The sequence below is a fragment of the Penicillium expansum genome (genome assembly GCF_000769745.1).
Source record: "Penicillium expansum strain MD-8 chromosome Unknown contig349, whole genome shotgun sequence".
Lineage (NCBI taxonomy): Eukaryota > Fungi > Ascomycota > Eurotiomycetes > Eurotiales > Aspergillaceae > Penicillium > Penicillium expansum.
Window position 1 is genome coordinate 265,791 of NW_015971314.1, and position 27,825 is coordinate 293,615.

Consider the following 27,825-nt stretch of genomic DNA (forward strand, 5'->3'; position numbering starts at 1 on the left):
TCATCGCTCCTGCTCTGCCTCTACCCGCGGTCAGGACTGGGCTATAGCCCCAAACCTTCCCAATACCAAAGACTACCTGCAACGTGTATAGTCTTCGCCTATGACTGCAGCCATAACTAATTCCGACATCAATCTACGTCTAGAGAGCTGTCCGGACATGGTGGCTCTTGAACGGTCCTACGACGAGTCCACTCACTCGGACTCAACTACTGTCGCGCAGTCAAAAGTAGAGGTCGACATAGGCCTCCGTGAGTCCAACGTGAAGGAAGAACTTCACGAACTGGCCCGGCGTTACAGTAGCCAGGCTGGTCCTTCTATATTGTTTCCAGTCGCTGCCGGAGGACCCCTCGACCCCGGTAGCGAGAAATTCAACGCGAGAAAATGGGCCAATGCTTTCTACAACGCCCGTAATGATGCTTCCAGCAATACTCCTCTCCGTACCAGTGGTGTGGCTTTTCAAAACCTCAACGTTTACGGCTTTGGCACTCCGGTGGATTTCCAGAAAACTGTCGGCAACATTGCCCTTGAAACAGGAACCTTGATCAGTCAACTTTTGGGAAGATCGAAACAGCGCATTGACATTCTTCATAACCTCGATGGGGTCGTGGAAGCTGGGGAGATGCTCGCGGTTCTTGGTCCACCCGGATCAGGGTGTTCAACCTTGCTCAAAACAATTGCTGGAGAAACCCATGGCCTTTATGTCGATGGGAACTCGGCGCTCAATTATCAGGGCATCACGGCAGAGCAGATGTCGAAAGCCTTTCGTGGCGAAGCTGTTTACACTGCCGAAGTCGACGCTCATTTTCCCCACATGACTGTTAGAGATACTTTGTACTTCGCAGCCCGCGCACGGTGTCCCAAGAATATCCCAGGACAGGTTTCTCGGCACGAATACGCGGAGCATCTCCGTGATGTGACCATGGCCATGTTTGGTATCTCGCACACAAAGAACACTCGGGTTGGGAACGACTTCATCCGTGGAGTCAGTGGTGGCGAGAGGAAGCGTGTTACCATTGCTGAAGCAGCCCTGAGTTACTCGCCATTACAATGCTGGGATAATAGCACGCGAGGCTTGGATAGTGCCAATGCTCTCGAATTCTGCCGCACTCTTCGAGTCCAGGCTGACACTCTAGGCACTGTCGCGTGTGTAGCCTTGTACCAGGCTTCTCAAGATGCGTATGAGGTGAGTTCAACTGTGACGGTGAACTTTATCCGCACTTTACTGACTTCCGAGCTTTAGGTCTTTGACAAGGTCATCGTGCTGTATGAGGGTCAACAAATCTTTTTTGGCAAAACAACAGAAGCCAAGGGATATTTTGAAAATCTTGGATTCCATTGCCCCGACCAGCAAACCACTGCTGACTTCCTCACATCCATGACAAGCCATGAGGAGCGCGTCATTCGCGCTGGATTTGAAGGCAAGACCTCGCGGAGCCCAGACGATTTTGCTACGGCTTGGAATAAAAGCCAGTCTTTAGCTCAGTTGAACCAAGACATTAACGCCTACATGAAGAGATACCCCTTCAATAGTGAACACTACGAGGGCTTCTTGGCTTCTCGACAGCGTGATCAGTCCAACCTTCAACGTGCGTAGTCGCCATTTACGCTCTCTTACTGGGAGCAAATAACCCTGACCTTGTGGCGCAGCTGGCTGTTGTTCAAGGGGGACCCTAATACGACTGTCACCATGTTCATCATGAATCTCTTCCAGGCCTTGATTGTTGGTAGTATCTTCTATAACCTCCCCAGTGACACCAGCAGTGTCCCTAGACGTGGTATCCTCATCTTCTTCCTGGTCCTCATGAACGCGTTCGGCAGCATTCTCGAAATCATGACTCTCTATGCCAAGCTGGAAAATTGTCGAGAAACATAATCGATATGCACTATACCACCCTAGTGCCGATGCCATGGCGGCCATGATATCTGATTTGCCGTACAAGATTCTGAATTGCATAATCAACAACATCATCATTTACTTTATGTGCAATCTGCGGCGAGAGCCTGGGCCCTTCTTCTTCTTTCTCTTGAACATCTTCATTGTCACTCTAACAATGTCTATGATGTTCCGATTGCTGGGTTCACTTACAAAGACCATTGCCTCCGCACTGGCCCCTGCCTCAGTGATTCTGTTGGTGATCATGTTATACACTGGCTATGCGATCAAAGTACAGAACATGCAAGTCTGGCTTGGCTGGCTACGATGGCTCAACCCAGCTCATTATGCTTTTGAGGCTCTGATTCTCAACGAAATGGTCGGCCGCCATTTCCCCTGTGCCTCCTTTGTTCCTAGTGGAGAGGGCTATGATTCCGTCTTGCCTGAACAGCGCATCTGCTCGGTTACTGGATCTCCACCAGGGGAGAGTTTCGTTGATGGTGCAACCTACCTTGACACTTCTTACAACTATCTTAACTCTCATAAATGGCGAAACTTTGGCATCATGGTTGCTTTCATGATCTTCTACTTGGTGTGTCACCTCGTTGCTTCGGAGTACGTTGCCTCGGAACGGTCCAAGGGCGAAGTTCTAGTCTTCAGACGGAAGGCCATGGGTCAGGCCAAGGCGCTCACTGGCAAAGACATCGAGAACGCAATCTCACGACCAATCCAAACTGCCCAAACATGTTCCGACGGCCCCGCTGGTCTTGAATCGACGAATTCAGTATTCCACTGGGCCGATGTTTGCTACGAGGTCAAGGTGAAGAATAAGACACGGCAGATCCTGGACCATGTCAATGGATGGGTAAAACCAGGAACTCTAACTGCCCTAATGGTACGTTCTTTTTTGAAATTCTTTACTTTGATCATTTGAAAGGTCACCTAACGAGTAATCACTGCTGCTAACGTATCCCCAGGGAGTGTCCGGAGCTGGAAAGACTACGCTACTGGATGCTCTTGCGAGTCGAATCACCATGGGTGTCATCTCTGGTCAAGTTCTTGTCGATGGTAATCCCCGGGATCTATCTTTCCAACGCAGGACTGGGTATGTAATGCAACAAGACCTTCACCTTCATACATCGACTGTGAGGGAAGCTTTAACCTTAAGCGCACTTCTCCGCCAGCCAGCCAAGTACAGCAACGAAGAAAAGATTTCATATGTTGATAATGTTATCAACTTGCTCGACATGCAGGAATACTCTGATGCTGTTGTTGGTATTCCTCGAGAAGGTTTGAATGTAGAACAACGGAAGAGATTAACCATTGGTGTTGAGCTCGCTGCCCGTCCTCAGCTCCTTCTGTTCCTGGATGAACCAACCTCTGGTCTTGATAGTCAAACCTCTTGGTCTATCTGCAACCTATTGGAGGAGCTCACAAATAGTGGTCAAGCCATTCTTTGTACCCTTCACCAGCCCTCTGCAATCCTCTTTCAACGGTTTGACCGCCTGCTGCTTTTTGCGAAGGGAGGCAAGACTGTTTATTTCGGTAACATTGGAAAGAACTCGCAAACGCTGGTTGATTATTTCGTTCGGAATGGGGCCACTAAACCACTGCCCCATGCCAATCCTGCGGAATACATGTTGGAGGTGATTGGTGCCGCTCCTGGTGCGCACACGAATATCAATTGGCCAGACATCTGGCGTCAGTCGCCCGAGTATACTGGTGTCCAAGAGGAGCTCCAGCGCCTTTCATCAAACCGTGCCCCCACTACCGACAGGACTTCGGAGAAGTATGAGGACGCTGAGTTTGCCGCTCCTTTGGGGCTACAGTTCAATGTGGTGACGAAGCGTGTCTTCCAGCAGTACTGGCGCAGCCCTTCCTACATCTACTCGAAAGCTTTCTTATCAATTGGTGCAGTGAGTGAAAACCCAGGCTTTAGTATTACTATACCGGAACTAATATTGCAGGCACTGTTTATTGGCCTATCTTTCCTCAATGCAAAGAATACGCAAAGTGGTCTCCAGAACCAGATGTTTGGCATCTTTATCTTCTTGACAATTTTCAGTCAACTCGTCGACCAGATCATGCCCATCTTTGTCTCTCAGCGGACGATGTATGAAGTTCGCGAACGTCCGTCCAAGGCATACTCTTGGATAGTGTTCATCAGCGCCAATATTCTTGTCGAGATCGTCTACAACACAGTAAGTTTTATTGCTCCACAGTCAACTTCAGCACCCAATCCTAACCTATTTCCTAGGCAATGAGTATTCTTAGTTTCCTTCTCTGGTACTTCCCCATGGGGCTCTACCGCAACGCCCGTGAAACGGGCGCTGAACACTCGCGTGGCACGCTTATTTTCCTTTTCGTCTTTGTTTTCTTCATGTTCACCACCAGTTTCGCCTTCCTTGTGATCTCAGGGCTGGAGAGCGCCGAGGTAGCTGGCGGTATCGTCGGTCTCATTACCATCATGATGTTCGTCTTCTGCGGTGTCGTTGCCGGCCCAAATTCCATGCCTGGTTTCTGGATCTTTATGTACCGCTGCAACCCCTTTACATACTTTGTAGAAGGCTTCCTCGGTACCGCGATCTCAAACGCCAAGGCCACATGTGCCTCAAACGAGTTCCTGCGATTCAACGCCCCCAACGGCTCTACCTGCGGTGACTACATGCAGAACTACCTTGATCTTGCTGGGGGCTACCTACTAGATCCCGGGTCCATCACCAATTGTGATTTCTGCCAAGTGGCTGAGACGAATAAGTTCCTCGCGGGCGTCAACATTTCTTTCGCTAATCGCTGGCGGAACTTTGGGATCATGTGGGCCTTTGTCGTCTTCAACATCGCTGCCGCAATCCTCCTCTTCTGGCTCACTCGCGTGCCCAAGTCGAAGAAGACCAAGAGAAACTAGTTCTACCGTCCGAATTTGTCCTACCGGCGGCTGCAGCAATTTCTTAATTATGATCCCTTTAGAAACTTCGGTCGTTCGTTTGCCTTTTCTTCTACTTTCTTTTCTCCTCTACTTTCTTTTCTCTTCTACTTTCTCTTCTACTTCGTTTCTACTTCGTTTCTACTTCGTTTCTACATCTTCTTCTCAGTGTTACTACGTGTATTTAAAATCTCAGGCAACCAGAGTCGCTGGTTCAGTCATAATAAAGTTTCAGATATATGAACAAAGCCAACTAGCCCAGGCCCACAAAGCATTAACGACTTCTACTGATCCACAGGGAGCCCGCCGAGATCTCTCCCAGGTAGAGCTCCGCAAAGCCCATAAAGCCCATAGCCCAGCCCAACCCACAAATGGGTTGGGTTTTGGGCCCGGGGTAAAAGCCCACTAGGCTTTTAATGGGGGCCCAATGGGCCCCAAACAGTACAAATATGCCGAGAATTCAGAAGTTGAACCCCCGTTTAGGGATTTTAAAATTACCCTTCGTTTTACCCCCGTTTCTAAGCCTTAGTCTAAAGGTAATATTTTATTAGTTTAAATCTTTTAGAATTAATTACTAGTTATCTCTCTATATCACGTTTAAAAACGCAAGAAAGTGCGTTATTTAGATAATTTATAAATTACAGAAGTTCACTTAGAAAGTAGTAGTACTCCTATACAAATCTAAAATTTATATTTTTTTACAGTATCTCGACCTCTACTAGTCGGATTTTATTTAAATTTAAAATACATACTTATATGGCTGTAACTATTATAAATTCAAAATTTTAAACTCTATATAATAAGTAGAAGGTTAGAATATGGCGATTCCAAGGTGCTGGGTAAACCCCCCTTGATGGGCTGTGGGTTGGGTTGGGCTTTGTGGAACACTACTCCCAGGAGCCATATGGAATCTTCAAGCAGCTTTGGCGCCTAAGGTTGCCTAGAGCCGTCGCTTGTCTGGAACGCTAAGCACTCGAAAAGTCGTCAGCCTCATAAGTTCTTCCAAGTCGCAGTCCCGCATAGCAGCGGCAGCGGCAGCGGCAGTGATTTGTGAGATGTTGGGTTAGGTTATCTAGTATACCAGAACCTAGCTTAGGTCTAAGGTTTAGCCCTAAAACCTAACCCAAAGTTGGGTTGGGTTGGGTTGGGTTGGGTTGGGTTCTGGAGAAGCCTACACATAACTCTTAACTAAACTGACTCGAATAACTAACTAGAGATCCATGGATTTACTAGACGGTCTGACTAATCTCAATAATGTATTTTTATGTAGGATCCACTATTTGTCGGTCCGTAGATGTTCCGGTTTACTACCCGAGTTCGTATCCGTATACGGAGTAGTATTTAACCATAACAAAATCTTGCAAACGATTTCACCCACTAGTGATACTTTAATCGCTACATGTGCATAACTATGAAAATTCTATGTGTTGTGCTAAATTTAAAAACAACACCTACAACATAACATCTAGAAATGCGGAAACCTTTACCGCTAAAATGTTGTAATGGCAGGGCAACTAACTCCCAAGGTGATTGGATCCCCCACGGGGTTTTCCAAACACAGCCCTATCCCAGGCCGAGATCAACCATGCCTCTTCTGGGAGTATATGGTAAGCGACACCGGTACCCAACTTCATTCAGAGTACGGAGTACAAAGCATATCTTGCATACATGGCAATTATACACAGCCTAGCGAGCAGAGCCCTACTGTCGATATATTCAGGAATTCAACTTCACAATACAGCATTCCGACAGTAACTACGGAGTACTCCGGACACTGCTCCACCAACAAGTGAACTCAAAAACCACTTAATTAGGACAAGCTTTGTTTGCTTGGCACCGCCAGAATAAAATACGTGGTTTTTTATTTCTACTTCCTTATTTCTCTCTACTTCTCACCGTACACGCACACTGCTTGACTACTATATAAGGTTATCGTTTTACCACCGGTAGTAGACCGGTTTATGCTATAGTATAGTACGATAATCTTAAGCTGCTTACTATCTAAATATATTACAACATAAGGCTGTCTACCGGGTGCACTATTTGTACGGAGTAATTTCTTATCAGGTTAGTTTGACCAATTATTTTTGTTCGCGCGGGGTTACCGTCTTAGGCTAGTTCATATCTATGGCAGTGGAGAAAAAGGGTCAAGCATTGGGAGGTCAGCCACCTCCTGAGTTCTCGCATTCTGCTGGGAATGGGTTCGACTGACTCGTTACTATTCTCACGCTAGAACATTGCCATATGTCCGATTGGATGAAATCGATTACAAAGACCGCTTGTTAGTGCTGGGATCGGTTAACTTTACCATTTCTAGAGCAGTCAATATATCAGTTTTCCGAATCAGGGACCAACTCTCAGCCCCAGACGTGCTAGTAATCTGCAGTAAGCCGCCACTCGTATTCAGGGCCATCCTTATGTATTTGATCACGCCCGTTGGGAATCTTGGAAGCTTGGCTGTTCTTTCTTCTGCAAAAGCTTCATAGCGACCTCAGACCATGGCTATCATGAGATCAATTGTTTTGGCGCAATCTCTGCTCTGGTCTCTAGCCGTTGCTGATGCATCGAACCTGAACCCTAAAGGTGAAGGTTGTGTCGATCCAAGTGGCTATCTCAAATGTTACGAAAACAATGTGAAGACATTTGATACATGCATGACTGATGCGAAGAATAACTGCGACGTGGATGTGTACTCAACATGTGTACTAGCCTGTGGAGACGCTCAGTTAGCTGCCAATATTGGCTGTTGGTTGACCAGTTGCTGGAATGAGGTTCGATGTACCCTTTCTCTCTCACACATTGCCTCTCTAACATGGAGTGACTGAAGGTGTATTCATGCGCATACCAAGAAACGGCCCTACAATACCTTAATGGTGCAAATCAGAACCAGGGTACCCAAATTCCTTACTATCCTGCACCGGATAATGCGCCTGGTGGATGTGGTAAGAAATAATGACCCCGAGGAGAGGAAACCCTCAATTATCATGCTGACGAATGGGTCGAATACAGTGTGCAATTTAGGTCATATTTGGGGGAACTTCACCGAGACCTATGCCCTCAATGCGCCTTGTGAGAAATATGCCACAGATGGTTCCGTTTCTGAGACGGCCAGCTGCCAGTGCTGCTGGGACTCATCCTTCTTGTCTGAGTAAGTCATAGGCATTGGGAATTATGTCTGGACATATCGATTGAGTACTGACTCATTCTCAGATTCATTGAATGGTGTCCCCACAACGACCTCTCCGTTCTTGATATCAGCACAATGGTGGACACTTTCAAGATTGGCTATAATGAGACCGGGTCTGACCAGTGTTCTATTCTCTCCGATCCTAGTCAATGTGTTAGCTCTTTCAACTTGGACACTGGCGCCTCTACATGGTACAATCCAGGCCAGCTTCCCTCTGGATATCCTGGAACAGCACCTCTTTCAGATACCACTGATGCCGGGAGCCTTACCCAAGCTCCAGATCCGTACACGTTCTCGATTTTCCCAAGCTATATCACCGTCATCACCCCGGCTCCATATAACAAGAAAAATGTCGAGGCAACAAGCTCGGGGACAACTGGCGGAGCCACTGCTGGTGCCACTACTGGGGCCACTACGGGAACTGCTACTGAAACGAGCACTTCGTCACCTAGCAAAGGAGCTGCGGAGAAACTCCTATCGCCTGTTAGCGCCGGCTTTGGTGTCTGGGGTCTTGCCATGTACACAATGCTTTGCACTGTCCTTGGTGCAGCGTTGATTTTATAGAGAGCTTCAGGTTATGTCTACTTGATCGATCTTCTCTTGAAAGCCGGTCACTAACCATGCTGGTTTCTGAGACATCTCACGACTTTGATGCCTGCAAGGGGGCTTTGTTTGACGAGCTACCTAGAACGAATATTGTGGCTTAAATATACTATCGACAACATATTTGCAATCCTCGGTACCTCATTCTTACAATTTCTCCTAGATCTAAAGCGGGCCGAGTCTGGCCATCAATATTAAATATACCTAGGTAATTACCTAGTAATCTTTATTCAAGCTGAGCGGATGCGCGGAGAAGAGAAGAAACTATCTACAGATATTAGACTAAAGTACTAGGACCAAATCTGAATTCAACTCCTACAATAAGCCAGGAAGCGGGTATACCCAAGTCAGTAATTATCTCCCATACGCACTCGAGCAAAATGGGGTACCTAGGAAGTAAAGGAAAGGTAGGCGGTAGCCTAGTACTGCACTTTCAATGTCTAAAGTTATTTTACAAATTGAGCCTTTTTCCGCCGTTTATCTATAATCCTTAGATAAGCAGCAAAATATTTATAAAACAAAGATGTTTGAAAAAATATTTGAAAAGATATTTGAAAACACATTTCAAAACATATCACAAGGCCGCAAATGCGGCCGACTAGTATTATACATCGTACTAATTGTAAAGTGAGGGTGGATCTATAAAACTGCCTAGCAATATTCTTCAATCAGAGAGTTATGCCCCGGTGGCATACTTAGTCGCCCGTATATGTAGCTAGTATCCCTTTCCTGTACATAGTGTACGACAAACTCATCACCATCACTTACATGGTTGGTGGCTTTTCACAATATTTCTCCATCTACTATGTCGTAGATCTCAACAATTATATCGACTTCCCCGGGATAATCTGTTACGGGCTTTGTTCCCAATTGTCTTCTTCGCCACTCCCAATCATCTCCTCTACCTCCTCCACACGGCTAAATGACTGGCAAACGACAGGGGGCTCAAATGACAGCTTCATTCACACCCCGGATAGAGATTATCCACCTGAGTCCCCTCAGCTTACAAAATCCCGTCGAATCACTAGGGAGCCTCGAAAGTCCCAGTTAGAGGATGAGGTTGGAATTCCCCCCAAAGAGCAAGGCAAGAAAAGGGAAATGGGGTGCGCCGTTCCAAGTACCTTGTGGGTGCAGATAATGTGTCCAAAATCCAGGCGAGGATTCACCAACTGGACTTTCACGATTTTTATATCCGTCTTAGTCAATCCCAGGGAATAAATGCACACTACTACACCTCAATAGAAAGGCATATCCGGAAAGAAGAGGCCTTCGACGAGAACAAAGTCTAGAAGGATGTAGTGTGTCGAGGGATTTTCCCACTCTTCCGGCGCAGAGAGAGGCTGAGGCTGCTTCTTTGGCCGCTGGGATGACAACTATGGAATTTTCGATACGAAGAATACATCAAAACTTATCAATCAGCTCTTTGAATCTAATTCTTATACTTCTCTTACTAGATAATTACTCTACTATGACTAGTAAATTACTATATAAGTTAAATAGAAAGATACAACACCGAAAACTCGAACGTAAAATATTATAGAAAGTCTAAGCATTATTAAGAGTTAATAAGTATAGGACTTTAAGTATAAAATCTAGGTATAGGACTTCAGTATAGTTAAAAGTTATATAGTTATAGAAAAGTCTCTACCATAAAGTCTGCTTTTTTAACCCCTTTAAATATATTTAGAAAGATATTTAAAAAGAGGCTAAAAAGACCAGCTAAAAAAATATTATAAGGCTTTATAAGCGGCCGACTAAGCTAAAAATAACGATTTGGTGCGGACCCGGGAATGCCGTCTAAGGGAATGAAGTTGGATTTGGCGGGCCCGGTGGGAGCGCTCAGTAGAGTATACCACTCGGCATTGTCCGAACAGCTAAGAGTATCTTTAATTATTCTAATTAGCTAGGTTGTAGGCTCCTGGGCTAGAAATTGCGCCTACTCGTTCTTCAACTCTTATGAAATCAGCATGTATTCTGTTCCGTAAACTGCAGTTTGGATGCCGCATTTTCACTCACTAGGGTCTACAGTTAAGGGATAGATGAATTGGAAATATAAGGTGCAAGGTTTATGTATTAGGTGAGATATTAAGACTTCTATGAGAAGAATCACACTGCAAAAGATCTCAAACAAACGAACAACGATTTCAGAAACAAAGTATACCACAAAGCTCCTGTGACTTTTCCTCCGCGCAAAGATGACTGACTGCAAAGCGATGAGCTTAGAGGATGGAGCCAAGGGCAACGCAAGGAAGAGCGGCGCCGACGAGGTTGCCGCTGGCGGTGGAGGGAGAGTTGGCGCAGCAGGCGATGTTCTGCTTGCACTGCTGGTTGAGGATATCCTGGATGGGGATACCGATGACGATAGGGACTGGAGCGAGGTTAGTGAGGAAGCGTTGAAAGGTGATGGGTGCATAAACTTACTCTGAGCGCCGAGCTTGGAGCACTGGTCGAAGAGACCAAGGCCAGAGGCACCAGAGCCGGCACCAATCAGGTTGGAGAGAGTACCACCAAGGATACCGGAGTTGATGTCGGTGGTGTCACCGGCATAAGTGGCCTTGTTGCAGCAAGAGAGCTGAGCCTGGTCACCACACTTGGCCTGAGCCTGCTCGATAGTCAGGCTGTCGGGAACAGGGAAGCGAGGAGTGCCGTTCTGGTGCTGGAGGCCATTGTTCATGGACTCAGCGGGCAGGGCAGCGGAAAAGCCAGCGAGGGCGAGGACAACGGCGGAGAGAGTGAACTGCATCTTGAAGGTATGGTATTGAAAGATTAAAATCTTTTAAAATGTAAAAAAGTGTTTGGAAGGTTGGAAAGGTAGAGAGAGATAGAGAAGTAGAGAGCTTATGGATAAAAGAAAAGAGGACGACCTAGTGCTCGCCTTTTATCTTCCCAGTCACAGTGCTTGGGCACGAGGTGATCTACCAATGTTCGTAGTGAAGGCCAAAAACAACCCTCCCATTTTTCCTGGTGGAATGTCCCACGCAAGGGCTTAATCCCGAGCTTGTCCCGATGATCTCTACCTCCTAGCAATATCATTGGCCCTTCCTTGATTCCGGAATTTAACAGTCAATTAGATTCCCCCTTGGCTCCTGAGATGCATGGGCCCTGCATTCCGCCCTGTCAACGGCATCTGTCAAGGCTACCCTGCGCCTTGATTTTGTTCTGAGAGGTCCAAATTTTGGCTTACATACTTTCTAACCCTGCGAGCCTCACATGGATCCCTAATCAAAAGAGGATCGACCATCCACATACGTTGTAAATCAGATATCCGAATTCAGGGTCCTTCTAGAAGTGCTCAAGGTGTGAGAACCCCCTACAGCCACCCCCGACAAATTCCCTGCAGTTTCAAATACGGCCCCTGCGCAGATATGTGACCATTTGATGTCGGTGGCGCTGATTATCATAGCTTGAAGGCGTTTTGAGGCGTTTAGAGGCGCCGTGATGGCGGGAATTATCCGATACCATGCATCTTTTCTTCATTCCAGTTATGATTAGGGCAACGTGTCTGTGCGGCTCTCTTTACCTTCTTGTCTCTTTGTGCTCGTACGTAAATTATAGTTAGAGACTCTTTTAAATTACTGTCCCTTATCCATACTTGGATCCACTGTCCACTTATCTCCCAATCCCAGGGAATTCAGGATCGCCGGACCCATGTCGATCCTGATCACTTCAGATTTCCCACCCTGCTCTATGGCATAACACGCGATGTTACGATGGGCAACCGCTGATCTACACTCTCCTCTCTTGATGCAAAATCAAAGCTTCACAGGAAGTGGATGTTAGTGTTTGTTGAAACTGCAATACATGGGCCTTCAGGATGTTCTCTTGGTCGGGTTTGGTCTGGATCGAACGCTTTCGGGTCCGATAATTAGCTATGAGATTCCAGGTAAGATCCTAACGAAATTTATTTGATATTTGGAGGAAGCCGAAGTGCATACTGTAATAGAGTCGGTAGTAGTAAGTAGCTCGAACTGTACTTTTTTCTTGGCTGAACTACGGCCTGATGTCTGTCTACAATCTATGTATGTTGTATGAAAATCTTTGAATTGTTGCAATTACAGTTACGTAGAAAGTAGACCAGAGTAATATACTTTGTGATTTTTTAAGGTCTAGGGCTTGGTATTTAGTTGTTCGAGCTAGATCTCGTAGTCGGGGACGTATATCGCTTGGTTTTTAAGAATTGATAAATATTATTTTTTGTAGATATCAATTCAAAGACTACAATCTGAGAAGATATTCAATTACTATAGAACCAATAGAAAAATGGTTGAAATGATTCCAATATTGTGACTCTAATGTTGATGCAGATATATATCTCCAGCAAAATGTCGAAACCACAGACATTATTCCACCAACATGCAACCCTTCAAATAGCATATGTTTACTTCAAGGATTAAAATTGCAGAGCTTATTTCTATTCATACGTCTCGAGCAATCTTGATCATTGATCTTTGACGATTGGGGCTGAATGGAGTGGTAGTTCGCCCGCATCGGGGGGATATTCGTCCGCCACTAAACCACTTCCAGACTAGCGCACGTTAGTTGCGCCGGCTCAGACTACACGGCCACACTCTACCTTCAGCAGGTATACTACAACCTCACTTTGCTGTTAGCCTGAATCGGAGACGGAAAGATATGCAAGGGTCAATATGAGTCCGCTGAAAACATGGTATATACCGATCATTAGTATAAAGGATCCTTGAATTGTTAGAATTTTATCATCACCATCACAATCCATTTCGAGCTCTGCAATACAACTTCAAACTCCAATCTTCAATCTACAATCCAAGATTTACAATTTGAATAATCAATTCTACAAACTACTCAATCCTCGACATGACAACCATCGCCTTTTTCGGAGCAACCGGCGGCTGCGCTAACGTCTGCCTGACCTACACCCTTCTCAACGGCTACAACGCCAGAGCCCTAGCCCGCACACCATCAAAACTCACCACGCTGCTCCTCTCACAGCCTGGCATCACACAGGAGATTCTCTCTCAGCAACTTGAGATAATCGAAGGCGATGCAACAGATGTGGAAAGCATTATGAAAACCCTCATCATCGACTCCAACCCCAAGAACGCACCCAATGGAGCTTGTACTCTCGTACCAAGCATAATTTCCGGCCTAGGTGGCTCGCCGACAATGGCCATCACTAAGGAATCAAAATGCGCAAAGACTCAGATGCGCATGCCCGCGCTGCCGCACATTCAGCTCTCGAACCCGCATATCACAGAACAGACGACAAGTGCATTGCTGGCGGCGCTGGCGAAGATTGCTTCTGACCGGTTTGCCTCGTTCGAGGAATATCGCGCTGTTGCACCCAGGGTCACTGTGATCTCGACGACGGGACATTTGCCTGGTAATAAAGATGTGCCGTTTTGGTTCAGGCCTATGTACTCTGTGCTCTTGCCGATCCCCCATGCGGACAAGCTGCAGATGGAGAAATTGCTTGATAAGGAGGTTGAGCTGGGGGATGCTGGGGTGCTTGCTGCTGGAGTTGTTGTTGTGAGACCTAGCTTTTTGACGGGGGATCATCTGGTTCCTGTTTGTGAGGCGGGGGAAGGGGGTGAAGGGGCGGGACTGGATAAAGTGAGGGTTGGGACAGCGAAGGCTCCTGCTATTGGGTATACGATTTCACGGGCTTTGGTTGGTGAGTGGATGTTCAAGGAGATTGTTAAGGGTGGTGGAGAGAAATGGGTTGGAGAGAAGGTTACGATCACTACCTGAGATTCTGGCCTTCTCGTAATTTTTGAGTTTGGAACACTTGCCATTTTTAGAGACTGGGGTTCATATCGTTATTATTTACGTTGAATACATGACTAGGGATTTTCACATTGTATGAAATACCCAGATAATCAATCGTATTCCAAAATCAACATTAGATACCCAAAATCACAAACCACCGCATTGTATCAGCTGAAAGCAAAACGCCACCGTAGACTAAAGAGCAAAATCAAAGAAAGCAGATCTCATCGCTATATAAAAAATTCCGATGAAACTCCGTAGCTGACATATATAAAACGGCCAAAAACAGCATTATTAGATCTGTACAGGTGAGGCAAAATAAAGAAACGCTTTGAGACAGCTAGATCAACGTTCCCAATGCCTATGTCATGACATTCGTAAGTAAGAACATGAAAATTGCTGTGATCAGGTGCCACCATAAGGCACGGGACGGTCAATCTGAGCACTCGACCGCTCAATTTGGGCACTAGAACGCTCAATCTGAGCACTCCGGCGCTCGTCCTTGACCTTCTTCTTCTCCATCTTCTTCATGGCTTCTTCGGTCAGCTGTTGGCGGAAGAGCCGTTCGACAACATCCTTCTTTCGGGTTCGCCGATCACCAATCATGATCATCACACCACCCGAGATGTTACAGGTGATAGAGCAGCAGAGAATAACCGTCGTCAGAGCGAATGGGCGCTTTTCGGGGTTCTCCATACTCCAGGTACAGGCACCAAGAGCCATTTGGAGGATAGAATGACAGTCGAGGATGACGACAATAGCAATGAGCAAGCGTAGAGGGAAGGCGTGGTGAGTCATGGTTTCGTGCGGCTTGTAGAAAGTATGCGACTTTGCAAACTTATTTTGGTGATGCATTAATCGTAGCTGTTGGCGAGCATCGAGGACAGAGAATTCGTGTTCGTCTTCCTTAGCCATGGCGCCAAATTCAACGTCGACGTCCTTCTCCGGCTTCGACGGAAGGTCATTCTTGTCCTTGAGGCCTGGCAGGGCCCGCTTCCGACGAAGCTTCCACGACAAAAATGTATAATGGGCAATGAATCCCATGTGATATGTATCCACAGCGCGGAAAGGAGCCAGTCCATCACCCATGATGGCGAACAGGGCAACCAAAACGTTATCTATGACATTGACAACATAGCTTTGTTTCCCACCGACATTGATCCAACCTGAAGTGAGTGTCAGCATACTAGCCAAAAGGTATTAGGCCAAGAGATCTCACCAATCAAGAAAAGAACCCAGGCCAGACCGAACAGGGTGATCAAAGTAGCGTAGAGAGTTACAAGAAAGCCGAGGGCTAGACGAGATTAGTATGAAGAAAAGATGGCTTGGCGGGGAGCATCACTCACGCTTCCGTATGTACTGCCTAAATCCTTTCATGGACCGTTTGAACTTGGACCGCCGAGAGTGAAGCATGTGTCGAACATGATCATTGAGTTCGGCATAGTCTTCTCTGGTCCATCCATCAAGTCCGTGTCCTTCTGGGAGAACAGCATACTTAGGACCTCGCAACGCCGAGGACATGCTCGTGAATGACTGGAGTTGTTGTAAAGTCGGCCGCTGTTTGCTTTTGTCGTCCTTGGGCGGTTCGCCCTCGTCCGTTGAAGTTCCCTGATCTTCATCTGAAGAATATTGTGGCCGTGTAATCGTATAGGTGGGCATGCGATTGATGAACCCACCCAGGTTCGGCACGAAGAGAGAGTTCTGGACATTGGTGAGAGTGGAAAGCGCAGAGACCTCGGGGTCTAGATTCAGGTAAGTTAAATCATGGTTTCTGTATCACACTTGGCACCAGAGCTTACCGATCACATCCAGCACGTCGACCACGTGAGATCCATACTCATTCTGGCGTTGCTCCTCCTGTGTACTTAGAGTCGGTGCAGCTCCTGTCACTGTGGTTGCACGGTTTCGAGTAAAGCGATTCAACGCAGCTTGACTAGTTCGCCGAAGCCGACCCGCCGGTCGCGCTAGTGGAGGGGCCTCGCCTTGCTCCAGATCAAGTGGTTCAGAGTCGGACCGAGTCTCCCGACTAGGGATTATTGCCACTGGAGAGGGGGTTGTTGGACTTTGGTGTGAGGATTCCTCGGTCACTGGCATCATTCGCATAGGAGTCGCCACTCCTGAGAGAACATCGGGAGGGGGAGATGACCATCGTCCTCGATTTGGCTCCGAGTTACTGCGCCGTCGGCCTGCCACCCATGCTTCATCCTCTTCATTGGGGGGAGGGGACCGGATGGGCTGCGGCTCGAAGGACGGTTGACCTTGACCCTCTGATTGAGAGGCTGGTTGATTAACGGTGGTGTCTAGTGAAGGGATAGATGGGAAGCGAGACAGGCGAATACTCGGTCGTCGCGCTCGTGAGTCGCCTCGAGATCGCAACGGGGTAGGACCTGCTGGCCGGACGGGGCCAGACTCTGTGGGTTGCCCTGTGGGTTCGGTCTCCTGGGGGTTCCCATTAGGGTCCTCGACCGGGTCGATGCGATCCATATTGCTGGAGCGACGAGTTCCGAAACGTTGGGGACAAGATCACACAATACAAGAAGCCCCCGAGACCAAAAGGACAATATGAAAGTAAACTAAGGATGTAGGACTCCCCTTTTTGGTCCACATGGAAGACAGTCTGTAGACGTTCTGGATCTCTGGGGTGTTTAAATCTAAGGCTGACTCAGCTCTCCCCGAATCTTGTTTTTTCTTCTTTTCCACAGTGACGAGCCAGTGGAGTGCACAGTCCATCAATATCACGCTAAACCGGCGATCTTGAGTTTGCATTCCAATATTTCTATTAAGGGGTTTCTTTTCAACGCTCTTAAGTCAGTTGTTCAATTTGTTCAAGTTCAATTGTTCAATTGTATATGTATTCCGTAAGTGGCAAGTTCTGACTCTTGTGGCCAACAAACTACCCAATTAGACTACAGCTGTATCAAGCTTTTATGTACACCTGAGAATCAAGGTGTCGAGATGCCTTATGCGGTGATGGCAATATCCGACGATAATGGGACGTCACCAGGAGAAAACACATGTCGATCTACATTGTGTGTGACCAGATATCATACAAAATTGCTATGTATATACCTCTGAATGGCAATTAACAGGTTTTTTTCGTCTATAGAAATTTAGGTTAATTCACTCCATGGTCATTCTAGGATCACTGAATTATTTAATATATCATTGTGACACTGGTGGTTCCCACTACATCGCACTACATCGTACAGGGGATGTAGGGGGCCTATGTCATCATGAAGCCCCCTGTCAAAGTATATATTCCTCAATGCCAAATTCAGTATGCATATACAAACCTTGGAAGGCAAAGATCTTTTAGTTGACTCTGTAAATACGGAGTACAGAAAAGTGAATCTTTGTGCCATCAAACTATAATATAGACCGAAGCTGCTCGTGAAGCATGTTGACCTTGAACTGGGGATGTTTTCAAAAGTAGTACCATAGTGTCGTAACACCGGTAGATGAGGAAATAACTGACAGAGATGTGAGGGCAATCAATTTGTTTCTAAAGATGAGCTCACGTTGAGCAGAGATTTCCTGTTAGACAACTGTGATGGTTATTGTGCCAGGATATAGTCATTGTGTGTCACCTGTGTAGCCTGGACCAAGATTTTGTATCCACTGAATAATTCTGGTTGAATATCAAAGTAGGATGAAGTAGATAATTGTATATCTATGCCTGCCATCTGCTAAAAGTTAAGATGCATATATTTTATATGGCGTGGAGAATATGAAGTGGAGATGGATGAGGTGGAAGATTGGCCAAGGTTTGATTATTTATAGGATATGTCACACGGGTACGGAGTAGTCCGTACTGTCATGCACATGTACAGTTTGTATGGTATGCAGATGTGAGTAGTTGAGCAGAATGCTGAGAAGAATACAAAATAACAAAATAACAAAACATTCTCAGAGCAGAACTATGTAGAAAAGAAGAAATCGGGAGGAAGTTGGGAACAGATCACAATTGGTTCGAAAGGTCTCCAGAATGACATCAGGCCAGCTGTTCTGAGTCAGGCTTTCAAGTAAGGCGGGGCTGGGGAAAGGAACCTCGGAAGGATTCGGGGGTTAAGGTGCCTAAAGGTTAGGGGTCAATTGGGGGTTAAAGTACTTAAAGGTTAGAGGTTGAGGGGGTGAAGGGAGCCTAATCGCATGATCAAGGGAAGGTACCCCAATCGCACCTGTCCCGTCACTTGAAGCTCTCACTGGGCTAGTGCTACACCGCCTCTCCTTTCCCTTTCCATCTCCTTCTCCCATCCTCCTCCTCCTCTCTCTTCAAGATCCAGTGCATCCAAAACTTCAATCCCATCTTCTTTTTCAATTGGTATCTAGGGCACGAAGCTACCCTGCTCCTTCCCTCGCTCCACCTCCTGTCAAGTCTCTTTCAGCTTTAGGCAAATAAACAACCCGACACTTTTCATCCTCCAACATCTCAACCTTCAAGATGTCTGCCGTCGACGCACTTGCTGACTCCGTGGCTGCGACCACTCTGACCGATAAGCCCGAGACCAACGGTGCTACCCCTTCTACCCAGGCTGCCGATGCCGCGGCTGCCAGTGCAGATGAGGGTCGTCGTCTTTACATCGGGAACCTCGCATACGCGACCACTGAGGAGGAGCTCAAGGAGTTCTTCAAGACCTACACCATGTGAGTAATTTCTGGGTCGGTGGATTAATATCCAAACCACCCCACCTTCGACAAACATTGAAGCACGTGAATCCATCATTTATTCGACCCTTTCTGACTCATTTCATCTCTTAGCGAGACCACCTCGATCCCGGTGAACCCCCGCACCAACCGCCCGGTTGGCTATGCATTTGTGGACATTGCTACTGCCGCTGAAGCTTCTGCCGCTATCGAGGCCCTCTCCGGCAAGGAGATTCTTCAGCGCAAGGTGTCCGTGCAGCTTGCCCGCAAGCCCGAGCCCGCTGAGGTCAAGGAAGGTGCTGCCAGTGGTGGCGAGGGTGCCAGCGGTGCCGAGGGTCGCAAGCGTGCTGGTGGTCGCGGCCGTGGCCGTGGCCGCGCCCGCGGTCGTGGTGGCCGTACCGGCCGTAGCCGTGCTGTATGTGCCCAAACTCTTTCTCTCCTTGAATCCACCCACATCGACACCTTACAATGGATGCTGACTCTCCCAAAGGCCCAGGATGGCCAGGAAGCCACCGAGGCCCCTGTCAGCGAGACCCCCCTTGCTGACACCACAAACGAGAAGGACACTGCCTCCAAGGCCGGTGAGGCCCGTGCCGCACGCCCCCAGAAGCAGCGCGGTCCTCCCGAGGATGGCATTCCTTCTAAGACTAAGGTTATGGTTGCCAACCTGCCGTACGACTTGACTGAGGATAAGGTGGGTTACATCTGTTTTCTTCCGTCTTTTCTCCGCCTGAGGTTACATTGACTGACATGCTTTTCTCCCTTTAGCTCAAGGAGATCTTCGCCGCATACGAACCTGTCTCTGCCAAGGTTGCCCTGCGTCCCATCCCCCGCTTCATGATCAAGAAGTTGCAGGCTCGCAACGAGCGCCGCAAGACCCGCGGATTTGGCTTCGTCAACCTGGCCTCTGAGGAGCTCCAGGCCAAGGCCGTCAGCGAGATGAACGGCAAGGATATTGATGGTCGCGTCATCGCTGTGAAGGTTGCCATTGACAGCCCCGGTAAGGAGGACGATGATATCAACGCTGTGGCTGAAACCGAGGAGACTGTTGTTCCTGCTACTGCTGCTGCTACCGCTCCTGCTCCTACCGAGGAGAATGCTGCTCCTGCCGTCACCACTAAGGCTTAAATGCCCAACTTATTCCACTCGCCGGAATAACGTACTCGTTGGCTTGAGAGTTGAGAAACAGAAGGGGAGGACTCAGCGGAGAATCGTATCGATATGATCATAGTGCCCTGTGGTTTGCAAACCACAGGTCACTGTGAATATATCTTAGCTACTCAACGATTGTGGGGGGAATTGGGGAGAACCCTGGAGGGGTTGGATTCATGACTTTTATCGGACAACATGGATCAGTTGACCATGCAGGAGAGCCATCTTAGCTGATGTGCTCTCCGTCCTTAACGACTTTCTTTTTTTTTCCCTTCGCCTTCTGTATTGTACCTTAGCACACATTTACTAAATGATGACGATCTGCCACCTGGCATATTGTATTTAAGAGTAGTCCCTTCACACCTATACAATGGACGCAGTCTATACAAGTGGGTGTGCCCGATTTGGTTGGGGATGACGCGAAGTCCGACCCTTGCCGATCAGAGGCAAAACATAGAACTTGTGTTGTTTCACCTCTCTACAATTGATTTATCATTCTATCATCAAGCCAATTGCATTAACTTTGCGTCTCTAGTACCTTCTAGTCTCCGCGCAACTCTATCGAAGCGAAAAAAGGGGTAAATCACTCAACGTCGGTGCCGAGTCGGTCAACCCTACAACATACTAGCGCAGTCCGTTATTTGGATTGTGTTTCAAAGTCTCCTCTTGTCGCCTTTGTATATCCACTCACTATCAATATGTCTCGCATGTGGGAGGTCGACCCAGAAACGAGGACAAAGGTGTGCTGCTAGGTCAAATCCCGCAACGCGCCATGGTCACTGACACGGACATGTGCAACAGCTCCTCCAAATCTCCAAGACGAATGGAAATGACAAGTGTTGCGATTGCGGTGCTCCATCGCCTCAATGGGTATGCGCTACCTCTCCCTCTCGCCCATCGCTCTGATATTGTCTTCTCAAGAAGCATTATCATCCGAAACAACCCACATCCACACCCCGCAAACCATCCACTTTGCTAACTCTTTGCCTGCCATGGGCATATTAACCAGGCCTCTCCGAAGTTCGGAACGTTTATCTGCCTCAACTGCGCCGGCACACATCGCGGGCTAGGCGTGCACATCTCCTTCGTCCGTTCGATCACCATGGACGCCTTCAAACACTCCGAGATCCAACGCATGGAGTTGGGAGGCAACGATCCCTGGAAGTCCTTCTACGACGAACACCCAGTGACCGTCTCTGAAGGCCGCACATTCGAAGACTCGACTATCAAGGAACGATATGAAAGCGACTCGGGCGAGGAATGGAAGGAGCGGTTATCGTGTAAAGTCGACGGCCGCGAGTACGTCCAGGGTCAGGAGAAGAAGAATAATCCCTCGCGGTCGAGCACGCCCTTGAGCTTGGCTGGCGCTGGTGCGGGTGCTGCATCTGGCGCCCGAGCTGGGTCGCCTGCGGCGTCGTCAATTCGCTCTGGTGATAGCCAGCGGGTTGGTGTGTCCAGCAAGAAGGAGCAGAACGAGGCTTACTTTGCGAAGCTCGGCAATGATAATGCTACTCGTGTCGATAACCTGCCGCCCTCGCAGGGTGGAAAGTTTACTGGTTTCGGTGGTGGTCTGCCTGCGTCCCCTGCAAACGAGCGGCGCTCCTCGCCATTCGGAGGATTTGGAGGTTGGGGTGGTGGCGGCGGTGGTCAGCCGTTTGAGGATCTTCAGAAAGACCCAATGGGCACTATCACCAAAGGATTTGGGTGGTTTACATCGACTGTTGGCAAGAGCGCAAAACAGGTTAATGATAATTATCTACAGCCAACAGCTAAACAGGTATGTACACGACCTCGTTTGAGGAGTTTTATAATGTCTAGTCTCTTTTCGGTGCAATTACTGACATGAATACCCAGCTGGCCGAATCCGACTTCGCAGCCCAGGCCCGCGTCCATGCTTCAACACTCGGCCAGAACCTGCAAACAGGAGTCCGCGGCGCTGCTGACCAATTCAATAAGTTTGTTGAAGGAGAAGATGGACGCGGTGACGGACGTCGCAATCGCGTGGAGCCTGAACGCCGAGAGTTCTGGGACGATTTCTCGTCAATGGGAGACCAAGATACATCCGGCCACCGCCGTACCGCTTCACAACGGTCTCAGCGGTCTGATGTTGTTGGAACCGCTGCCATGCGCAAGAGCCCCACTGCCTCCTCGCTGGCTAACTCTACACCTGGTTTGTCTGGCGCAGAAGCTGGAGAGAGTAAGAATACAACGGCTTCGGCGACGGGTAAGGGCAAGGATGAATGGGATGACAACTGGTAGCATATAAGCTCCTTATTTTACTCGATTTTCTCTGTTTGTTTGGGGCTGATGTTCTGGTGCCATGAATTTATGTCCCGTGTTTTCTTTTTTTGTGCCTACTCTGCCCTCTATCTGCATTACACATATACCTTGTTAGAATTTCCCTCTTTGGCAAAGGGAAGATCAGATGCATACTCCATATACTTCATATTAGCTTGACCTGGTGTCATTTGGGGAAGCGGGAGAAAGGGTGGCCAAAAAGTAGAAGAATATTGGTACAGTGATGAGATACTATGAGATGTGGTGATATACAAGAAAATTCCTAGTTGAATCCGACTTGACGTCGAAGACTCAGCGATCAAAATCCGCCCCTCAGCTCCGCAAGCACGGCCTTCTGTCTCTGACTAGACATCTTCTCAAACCGGTCAACACTCATGACAAAAGTGCCCCGACCAGCAGTCAAACTCCGCAAATGCTTGAGATACCCAACCATCTCCTTGAGCGGCACCTTTGCAATAATTGTACGCGGCCGAGTCGCAGCAACAGGAATCTCCACGCCAACAGAAGGCGTCTCGAACGGGTCTGGCGGCGCATAAACACGACTGTGATCAATGGCCGGAAGCGCCTCTTCTTCAAGTGCGGACGCAGAAGTCGACGACGCGTCCGTGCCTGCCAGCGGCACCTCCTCGTCGAGTGAGATGATATGTCCACCCCGGGAGGAGGAAATGTCATGCACGACGGAGCCGAGACTCGCCTCGTCGATGCTGATAATCACATTCATCACCGGTTCCATCATTACTGTCCCTGCGCCAAACTGCACATCCTGTAGAGCGGCGGCAGTAGCTTGGCGTGCGGCAGACGAGAGGGCTGAGGTGGTTGTTTCGTTGCCGAAGAGATCGGTGGCCGGGTTGATAGTTAGTGTGACGCGTGTATTATGCATTGGGAAGGTGAATTGAGGGCCGCGGGCGAGGGCTGCAACAGCTCCGTTTTGCACCGCTGTGCGGAACGTGACGAGGTCCATGCCTGGTGGGAGGAATGGGCTGGTTTCTTCTTCGCTACGGGAGGAGCGGTCAACTTGTAGACCGGGGGCGCGGACGATGATCTGGTTGCCGTCGTAGATTTCAACGAGGAGCGTGTCTTGGTCTACCTCTTGGGACTCCATGCCTTCGTCCAGTGGCTCTGCGACTGCTGTGCAGCCTGCTTTACCCTTTCGCCCGGCGATCTCCTTGTCAAAGAGTTTGGTTATTGGGTTGGAGGTGCCAAGTGCGGATTCTCGGTAGCCGATCTCGATGCGGCCCATTGTGGCCTTGGCTTTGAGATCGTTGATTAGTCGGTCACGGGCAATTTCGAGATGCAGCTCGCCCATGCCGCTTAGAAGCGTCTGGCCTGACTCTTCGTCTATATTGACGTGGAGACTGGGGTCTTCACGGAGGAGGAGTGCGAGTGATTCTTTCATGCGCTTCTCTTCACTTAGGCTGTGCGGCTCAACACTGGTGAAGAATACCGGTGGCGGAACAGCAATTGGTCGAAGTTGGAGACTGGTAAGTGGCTCTGGAGGAGTAGCTTTGTTTCCTGCGTAAGACACGAGGGTATCGCCTGTCCGGGTTTGTTTGAGCCCGACTACGACTCCGATGTGCCCGGCAGGGATCGAGTCCACTTCCACGGCATCGTTGGCGTACATCTTCAGCAGACGTGGGGCGCGCTCGGAAAGCTGCAGGTTTGTGTTGAAGAGAAGGCTGTTGCGATCTAAAGAGCCGGAATATACTCGTACGTAGACTAGGACTCCCCGCTTTGCGTCATTGACCACTTTGAATGCTAGTGCACAGCTTTGAAGCTTGCTGATCGCATCTTTTGAGCTGGTCTGCAAGGCCAAATTCTTTTTCTTTGGTTGTTTCCCTTTAGATGGCGCGGACGCCTTTTCGCTCTGCTCCACAATCAAGTCTCCTGACAGTAGATCCCGAAGACCTCCTTTGACACCGCCAATGCTCACTTCTGGGTCGGGAGCTTCGGGTGGACTGGGGAGAAGATTCACGATGGAATCCAGCAATGGCTGAACTCCCATGTTCCGGAAACTGGCACCTGCAAATAGAGGGACAATCCGACTCGTCTGATCCAACACACATCGGCGCAAGCTCTCAATGATATCAGCTGATGAGACCGCGAGATGATCTTCCTCACATTCGAAGAATTTCTCAACAATGTCTTCATCGTGCTCACTAAGCAGCTCGATTAAAGCAATTCGAGCCCGCCGCAGCTCTGCGGCTAGGGCCGGCTCCTCTCCTTCTAATTGCTTAAGGTCGGCGACTTTCACAGTGCGGCCATCTTCGCCTTCCTTCCATCGTAGTCCTTGGAGATGGATTGCATCTGCTACCCCGATAAAGGGGCCGTTACCTCCTTCAAACCACGGTATCTGGCAGACTGCTGGATATACACCCAAGCGAGAGCTGACTTCTCGTACTGTTCTACCAAATGCGGCTCCGTCACGATCTAATTTGTTCACATAAATGACTCGCGGAATGCGATACGTGCTTGCCTGATTCCAAACCTTCTCCGTCTGCGCTTCGACACCAGCAACACCATCTAATATGCAGACGGCGCCGTCGAGGATGCGCAGAGACCGCATGACCTCGAATGTAAAGTCTGCGTGGCCAGGGGTATCAATCAAATTGATAGTATGCGGGTACGCAGACCGTGGAGTTTGCTCATTTTGTGCCCCAGCCTGGGGGCTTGACACTCCATTAACCTCTCCAGGGGGCCAATGGAAGGTAATGGCGGCCGACTGGATAGTGATACCGCGTGCGCGCTCGGCAGGAAGGAAATCGGTCACTGTTGAGCCTTCGTCCACATCACCAATGCGCCGTGTGAAGCCACTGTAGAATAACATGCGCTCCGTAGTGGTAGTCTTCCCTGCATCGATGTGGGCGATAATGCCGATGTTCCGGGTCCGGTCCAGAGCTTCATCCTGGCATGCAGATGTCGTGGAAAAGCGTTGAAGCTGTCTGTAATTAGACCGAAGACTTTTGAGGGAGGAGCATGTATTTTTGCATATAATATTGCTCGACGTATTATATAGATTGGAGCTCATACAGCGCACCCCCGGGGGAAAGCGCAACAACGGAGCCACGACCATTCCAAGGGGAAGCGCTCATGTAATATGGAACAAAAGGATGAGAAATTATGTTGAAATTGGCATTGGGCTGTATGTCATTGTTATTGATACAGTGGAAGATCAAGCTCCAGAGCAAAGAAAATCAGACCGCAAAGCGGACTGAGGATCGTAAGGCTTGGCGCACGCATTCCTCCATACGTAACTGGCTCCGACACCTACAAAGTACCTCTCTTCAACTACCCAGGTCCTTTTGCTCATACCCTTGCTGTTTATTTGCTCTCTTTGTTATGTCAATTTAACGAATCCAAGCTATTATCTCAGTTTTAAGCTGCACGAGGTATGTCTTTGAGTGCCTTGAAGCTACCTGGTCGTTGCTGTGGGGGTCCGATCTTCAGCCGTTTAATACTGACGCCTACCATAACCAGCCACTCCCCCTTGTCGGCGAAGATACTCCTTACATCGGCTTTCAACCAGGATGGACTACTCTACCATCTCTACCGACCCCAATGATCCCGCTGGTACCTCACCCTGGGCCTCACCGCGTGTTGAGCGAGGCACCTTCCCCACTTCCAACAATGACATCCCGTCCTCCCCTTTACCCGGCCAGGAGCAATCGCCGGACGTTGACAGGGGCCGCATTGTAGAACCCCAATCTCCAGACCTCTCTGCGCAGCTGCAGAGCGCACAATTAGGAGACCCGGACTATCCCGAGCATCCCCCATTCGGTGTGCACCATTCTCCACACATTCAGCAACAGCACTCTCCTATCCCCGCACAATATCACTCTGGAGCACGACAAGACCCACGACCCCCAGCTCCCGTCTATAAGATCCAAGCAAAAATCACTGGTCTAGAGAGAACGGGAAAGAAAGACCCAATCCTGCGTTTCGACGTCCACGTAGGTCTTCCCCTTCGAGTATTTTGCGCCTATGCCGTAGCTAATTCCTGCTTGCTTTGAAACCAGACCAATGTCCCCAAGTTCCGCACGACCCAGTACCGTGATGTGCGTCGGACTCATTCCGAATTTATCAAGCTCGCGGACCACCTGATCTCCGCCAACCCGGAAGCTCTGGTCCCTGCCGTGCCATCACCAGTGACACCGGCTGGTGCAGGCACCGAGGAAGATGAGATTCGCATTAAATCAGCAATGCAGAGATGGCTCAATGTTGTGCTAAGCAATGACGTCCTCATCCAAGACGACGAGGTCGTGCTTTTCGTGGAGAGCGACTTTGGCTATAGCCCCGTGCTGCGGATGAAGCAGCCGGCAACAGGCGTGCGACGAAAGATGTTGAAGCAGTTCGCGCCGCCTCCCGATGACACTCCTGAGTTGCAAGCTGCTCGTCCAACTGCGAAGATGTTCTACTTGGGATCAATGGATACGAGCCACAAGGTCGACCGAGTTGTTAAGGCCCGCCGTGGTACGTTATTGGAATTTCAACTGTTTTGGTCGCATATTGTTCCGATTGAATCTGACTGTTTTAGGCCTTGGATTGGCTGAAGCCGATTTCGGCGTGAAGCTCGGTCAGATGAGCGTACAGGAGACTCATCCCGGCTTGGGCGCCGCTTACCGTAAACTTGGCAAGATTGTTCAAACTGTTGGCGACTACCACGCTGTTCAGGCCACCGCCGAGGCTACCACGCTCGGCGAACCGTTGAGTTACCACTCTTCAGACGCCTTCATCGTGAAGGAAACCCTGACCAACCGCCATATTCTCCTGCGTGAGCTACTCCAGGCCCAACAAAGCGCACGGAGCAAACGTGCCGCGGCAGACCGCTTGAAGGTTAGCTCCTCGGTGCGTCCGGATAAGGTAGATGAAGCGATCAACGCTCTTGAGGAGGCACAGAACCATGAAGATTACTTGACCAAGCGGACCCAGCGTGTCACCTCGAACCTTCTCCAAGAGAAGCGCCGCTGGTTTGACCGCACCACCCAGGATCTTCTATCTAGCCTGCGTGAGTACACTCTCCGCCAGATCGAAGCCGAGCGTCGTACTCTGGCTACTTTGGAGAGTGTTCGACCCGACATCCGTGCCATTGACGCTTCCGGTGGTCTGAGCCGGTTGGGTCGTGAATCCCACCCGGCGACGCGCCGGGCAAACATGGCTTCGAGCCAGGGCCCCAAGGGTGACTCATGGAGCGGTGTTCCTCGCCGCAATGACGCTGTTGGACGTAGCATGAGTGGCAGCTTTACTGCACCCTCGCTCCCTGATGATGACGACGAGGCGAACGGTCAGGGCTCCAGTAAAGGGCGCAACCGAGCTTCTAGTCAGGTTGGGTCGATTGCGGAGGAAGATGATGACCGTCTTGATGCGCGAAATGCAGCCAGTCGACTGGCCACCAGCACGTTCTGA

The 27,825-nt window shown here is 49.0% G+C and overlaps 9 protein-coding genes across 9 annotated transcripts; 6 read left to right on the forward strand and 3 right to left on the reverse strand.

Annotated features, from left to right (window-relative positions):
- Positions 1-157: 157 nt before the first annotated feature.
- PEX2_098700 (CDR ABC transporter) lies at positions 158-4,778 on the forward strand (the record flags this gene model as incomplete). Its single annotated transcript, XM_016747140.1, has 8 exons — positions 158-1,183; positions 1,241-1,590; positions 1,648-1,809; positions 1,898-2,768; positions 2,851-2,978; positions 3,042-3,789; positions 3,841-4,074; positions 4,131-4,778. The coding sequence occupies 8 exons, from the start codon at positions 158-160 to the stop codon at positions 4,776-4,778; spliced, it is 4,167 nt and encodes a 1,388-aa protein (XP_016598489.1).
- A 2,942-nt stretch (positions 4,779-7,720) lies between these two features.
- On the forward strand, positions 7,721-8,547 carry PEX2_098710 (uncharacterized protein; the record flags this gene model as incomplete). The annotated part of the gene is made up of 2 exons (XM_016747141.1): positions 7,721-7,944; positions 8,007-8,547. 2 exons carry the CDS (start codon positions 7,721-7,723, stop codon positions 8,545-8,547), a joined length of 765 nt encoding a protein of 254 aa, XP_016598490.1.
- Positions 8,548-10,805: 2,258 nt separating this feature from the next.
- On the reverse strand, positions 10,806-11,329 carry PEX2_098720 (hydrophobin family protein; the record flags this gene model as incomplete). The annotated part of the gene is made up of 2 exons (XM_016747142.1): positions 10,806-10,954; positions 11,008-11,329. 2 exons carry the CDS (start codon positions 11,327-11,329, stop codon positions 10,806-10,808), a joined length of 471 nt encoding a protein of 156 aa, XP_016598491.1.
- Positions 11,330-13,419: 2,090 nt separating this feature from the next.
- Positions 13,420-14,313, forward strand: PEX2_098730 (uncharacterized protein; the record flags this gene model as incomplete). The annotated part of the gene is made up of 1 exon (XM_016747143.1): positions 13,420-14,313. One exon carries the CDS (start codon positions 13,420-13,422, stop codon positions 14,311-14,313), a length of 894 nt encoding a protein of 297 aa, XP_016598492.1.
- A 423-nt stretch (positions 14,314-14,736) lies between these two features.
- On the reverse strand, positions 14,737-16,815 carry PEX2_098740 (DUF2985 domain-containing protein; the record flags this gene model as incomplete). Its single annotated transcript, XM_016747144.1, has 4 exons — positions 14,737-15,497; positions 15,551-15,625; positions 15,678-16,073; positions 16,131-16,815. The coding sequence occupies 4 exons, from the start codon at positions 16,813-16,815 to the stop codon at positions 14,737-14,739; spliced, it is 1,917 nt and encodes a 638-aa protein (XP_016598493.1).
- Positions 16,816-18,772: 1,957 nt separating this feature from the next.
- PEX2_098750 (Nucleotide-binding, alpha-beta plait) lies at positions 18,773-20,103 on the forward strand (the record flags this gene model as incomplete). Its single annotated transcript, XM_016747145.1, has 3 exons — positions 18,773-18,975; positions 19,090-19,669; positions 19,744-20,103. The coding sequence occupies 3 exons, from the start codon at positions 18,773-18,775 to the stop codon at positions 20,101-20,103; spliced, it is 1,143 nt and encodes a 380-aa protein (XP_016598494.1).
- Positions 20,104-20,825: 722 nt separating this feature from the next.
- On the forward strand, positions 20,826-22,386 carry PEX2_098760 (GTPase-activating protein GCS1; the record flags this gene model as incomplete). The annotated part of the gene is made up of 4 exons (XM_016747146.1): positions 20,826-20,867; positions 20,929-20,997; positions 21,137-21,904; positions 21,982-22,386. The coding sequence occupies 4 exons, from the start codon at positions 20,826-20,828 to the stop codon at positions 22,384-22,386; spliced, it is 1,284 nt and encodes a 427-aa protein (XP_016598495.1).
- Positions 22,387-22,723: 337 nt separating this feature from the next.
- Positions 22,724-25,514, reverse strand: PEX2_098770 (mitochondrial elongation factor MEF2; the record flags this gene model as incomplete). Its single annotated transcript, XM_016747147.1, has 2 exons — positions 22,724-25,364; positions 25,453-25,514. 2 exons carry the CDS (start codon positions 25,512-25,514, stop codon positions 22,724-22,726), a joined length of 2,703 nt encoding a protein of 900 aa, XP_016598496.1.
- A 435-nt stretch (positions 25,515-25,949) lies between these two features.
- On the forward strand, positions 25,950-27,825 carry PEX2_098780 (retromer subunit VPS17; the record flags this gene model as incomplete). The annotated part of the gene is made up of 3 exons (XM_016747148.1): positions 25,950-26,372; positions 26,439-26,892; positions 26,957-27,825. 3 exons carry the CDS (start codon positions 25,950-25,952, stop codon positions 27,823-27,825), a joined length of 1,746 nt encoding a protein of 581 aa, XP_016598497.1.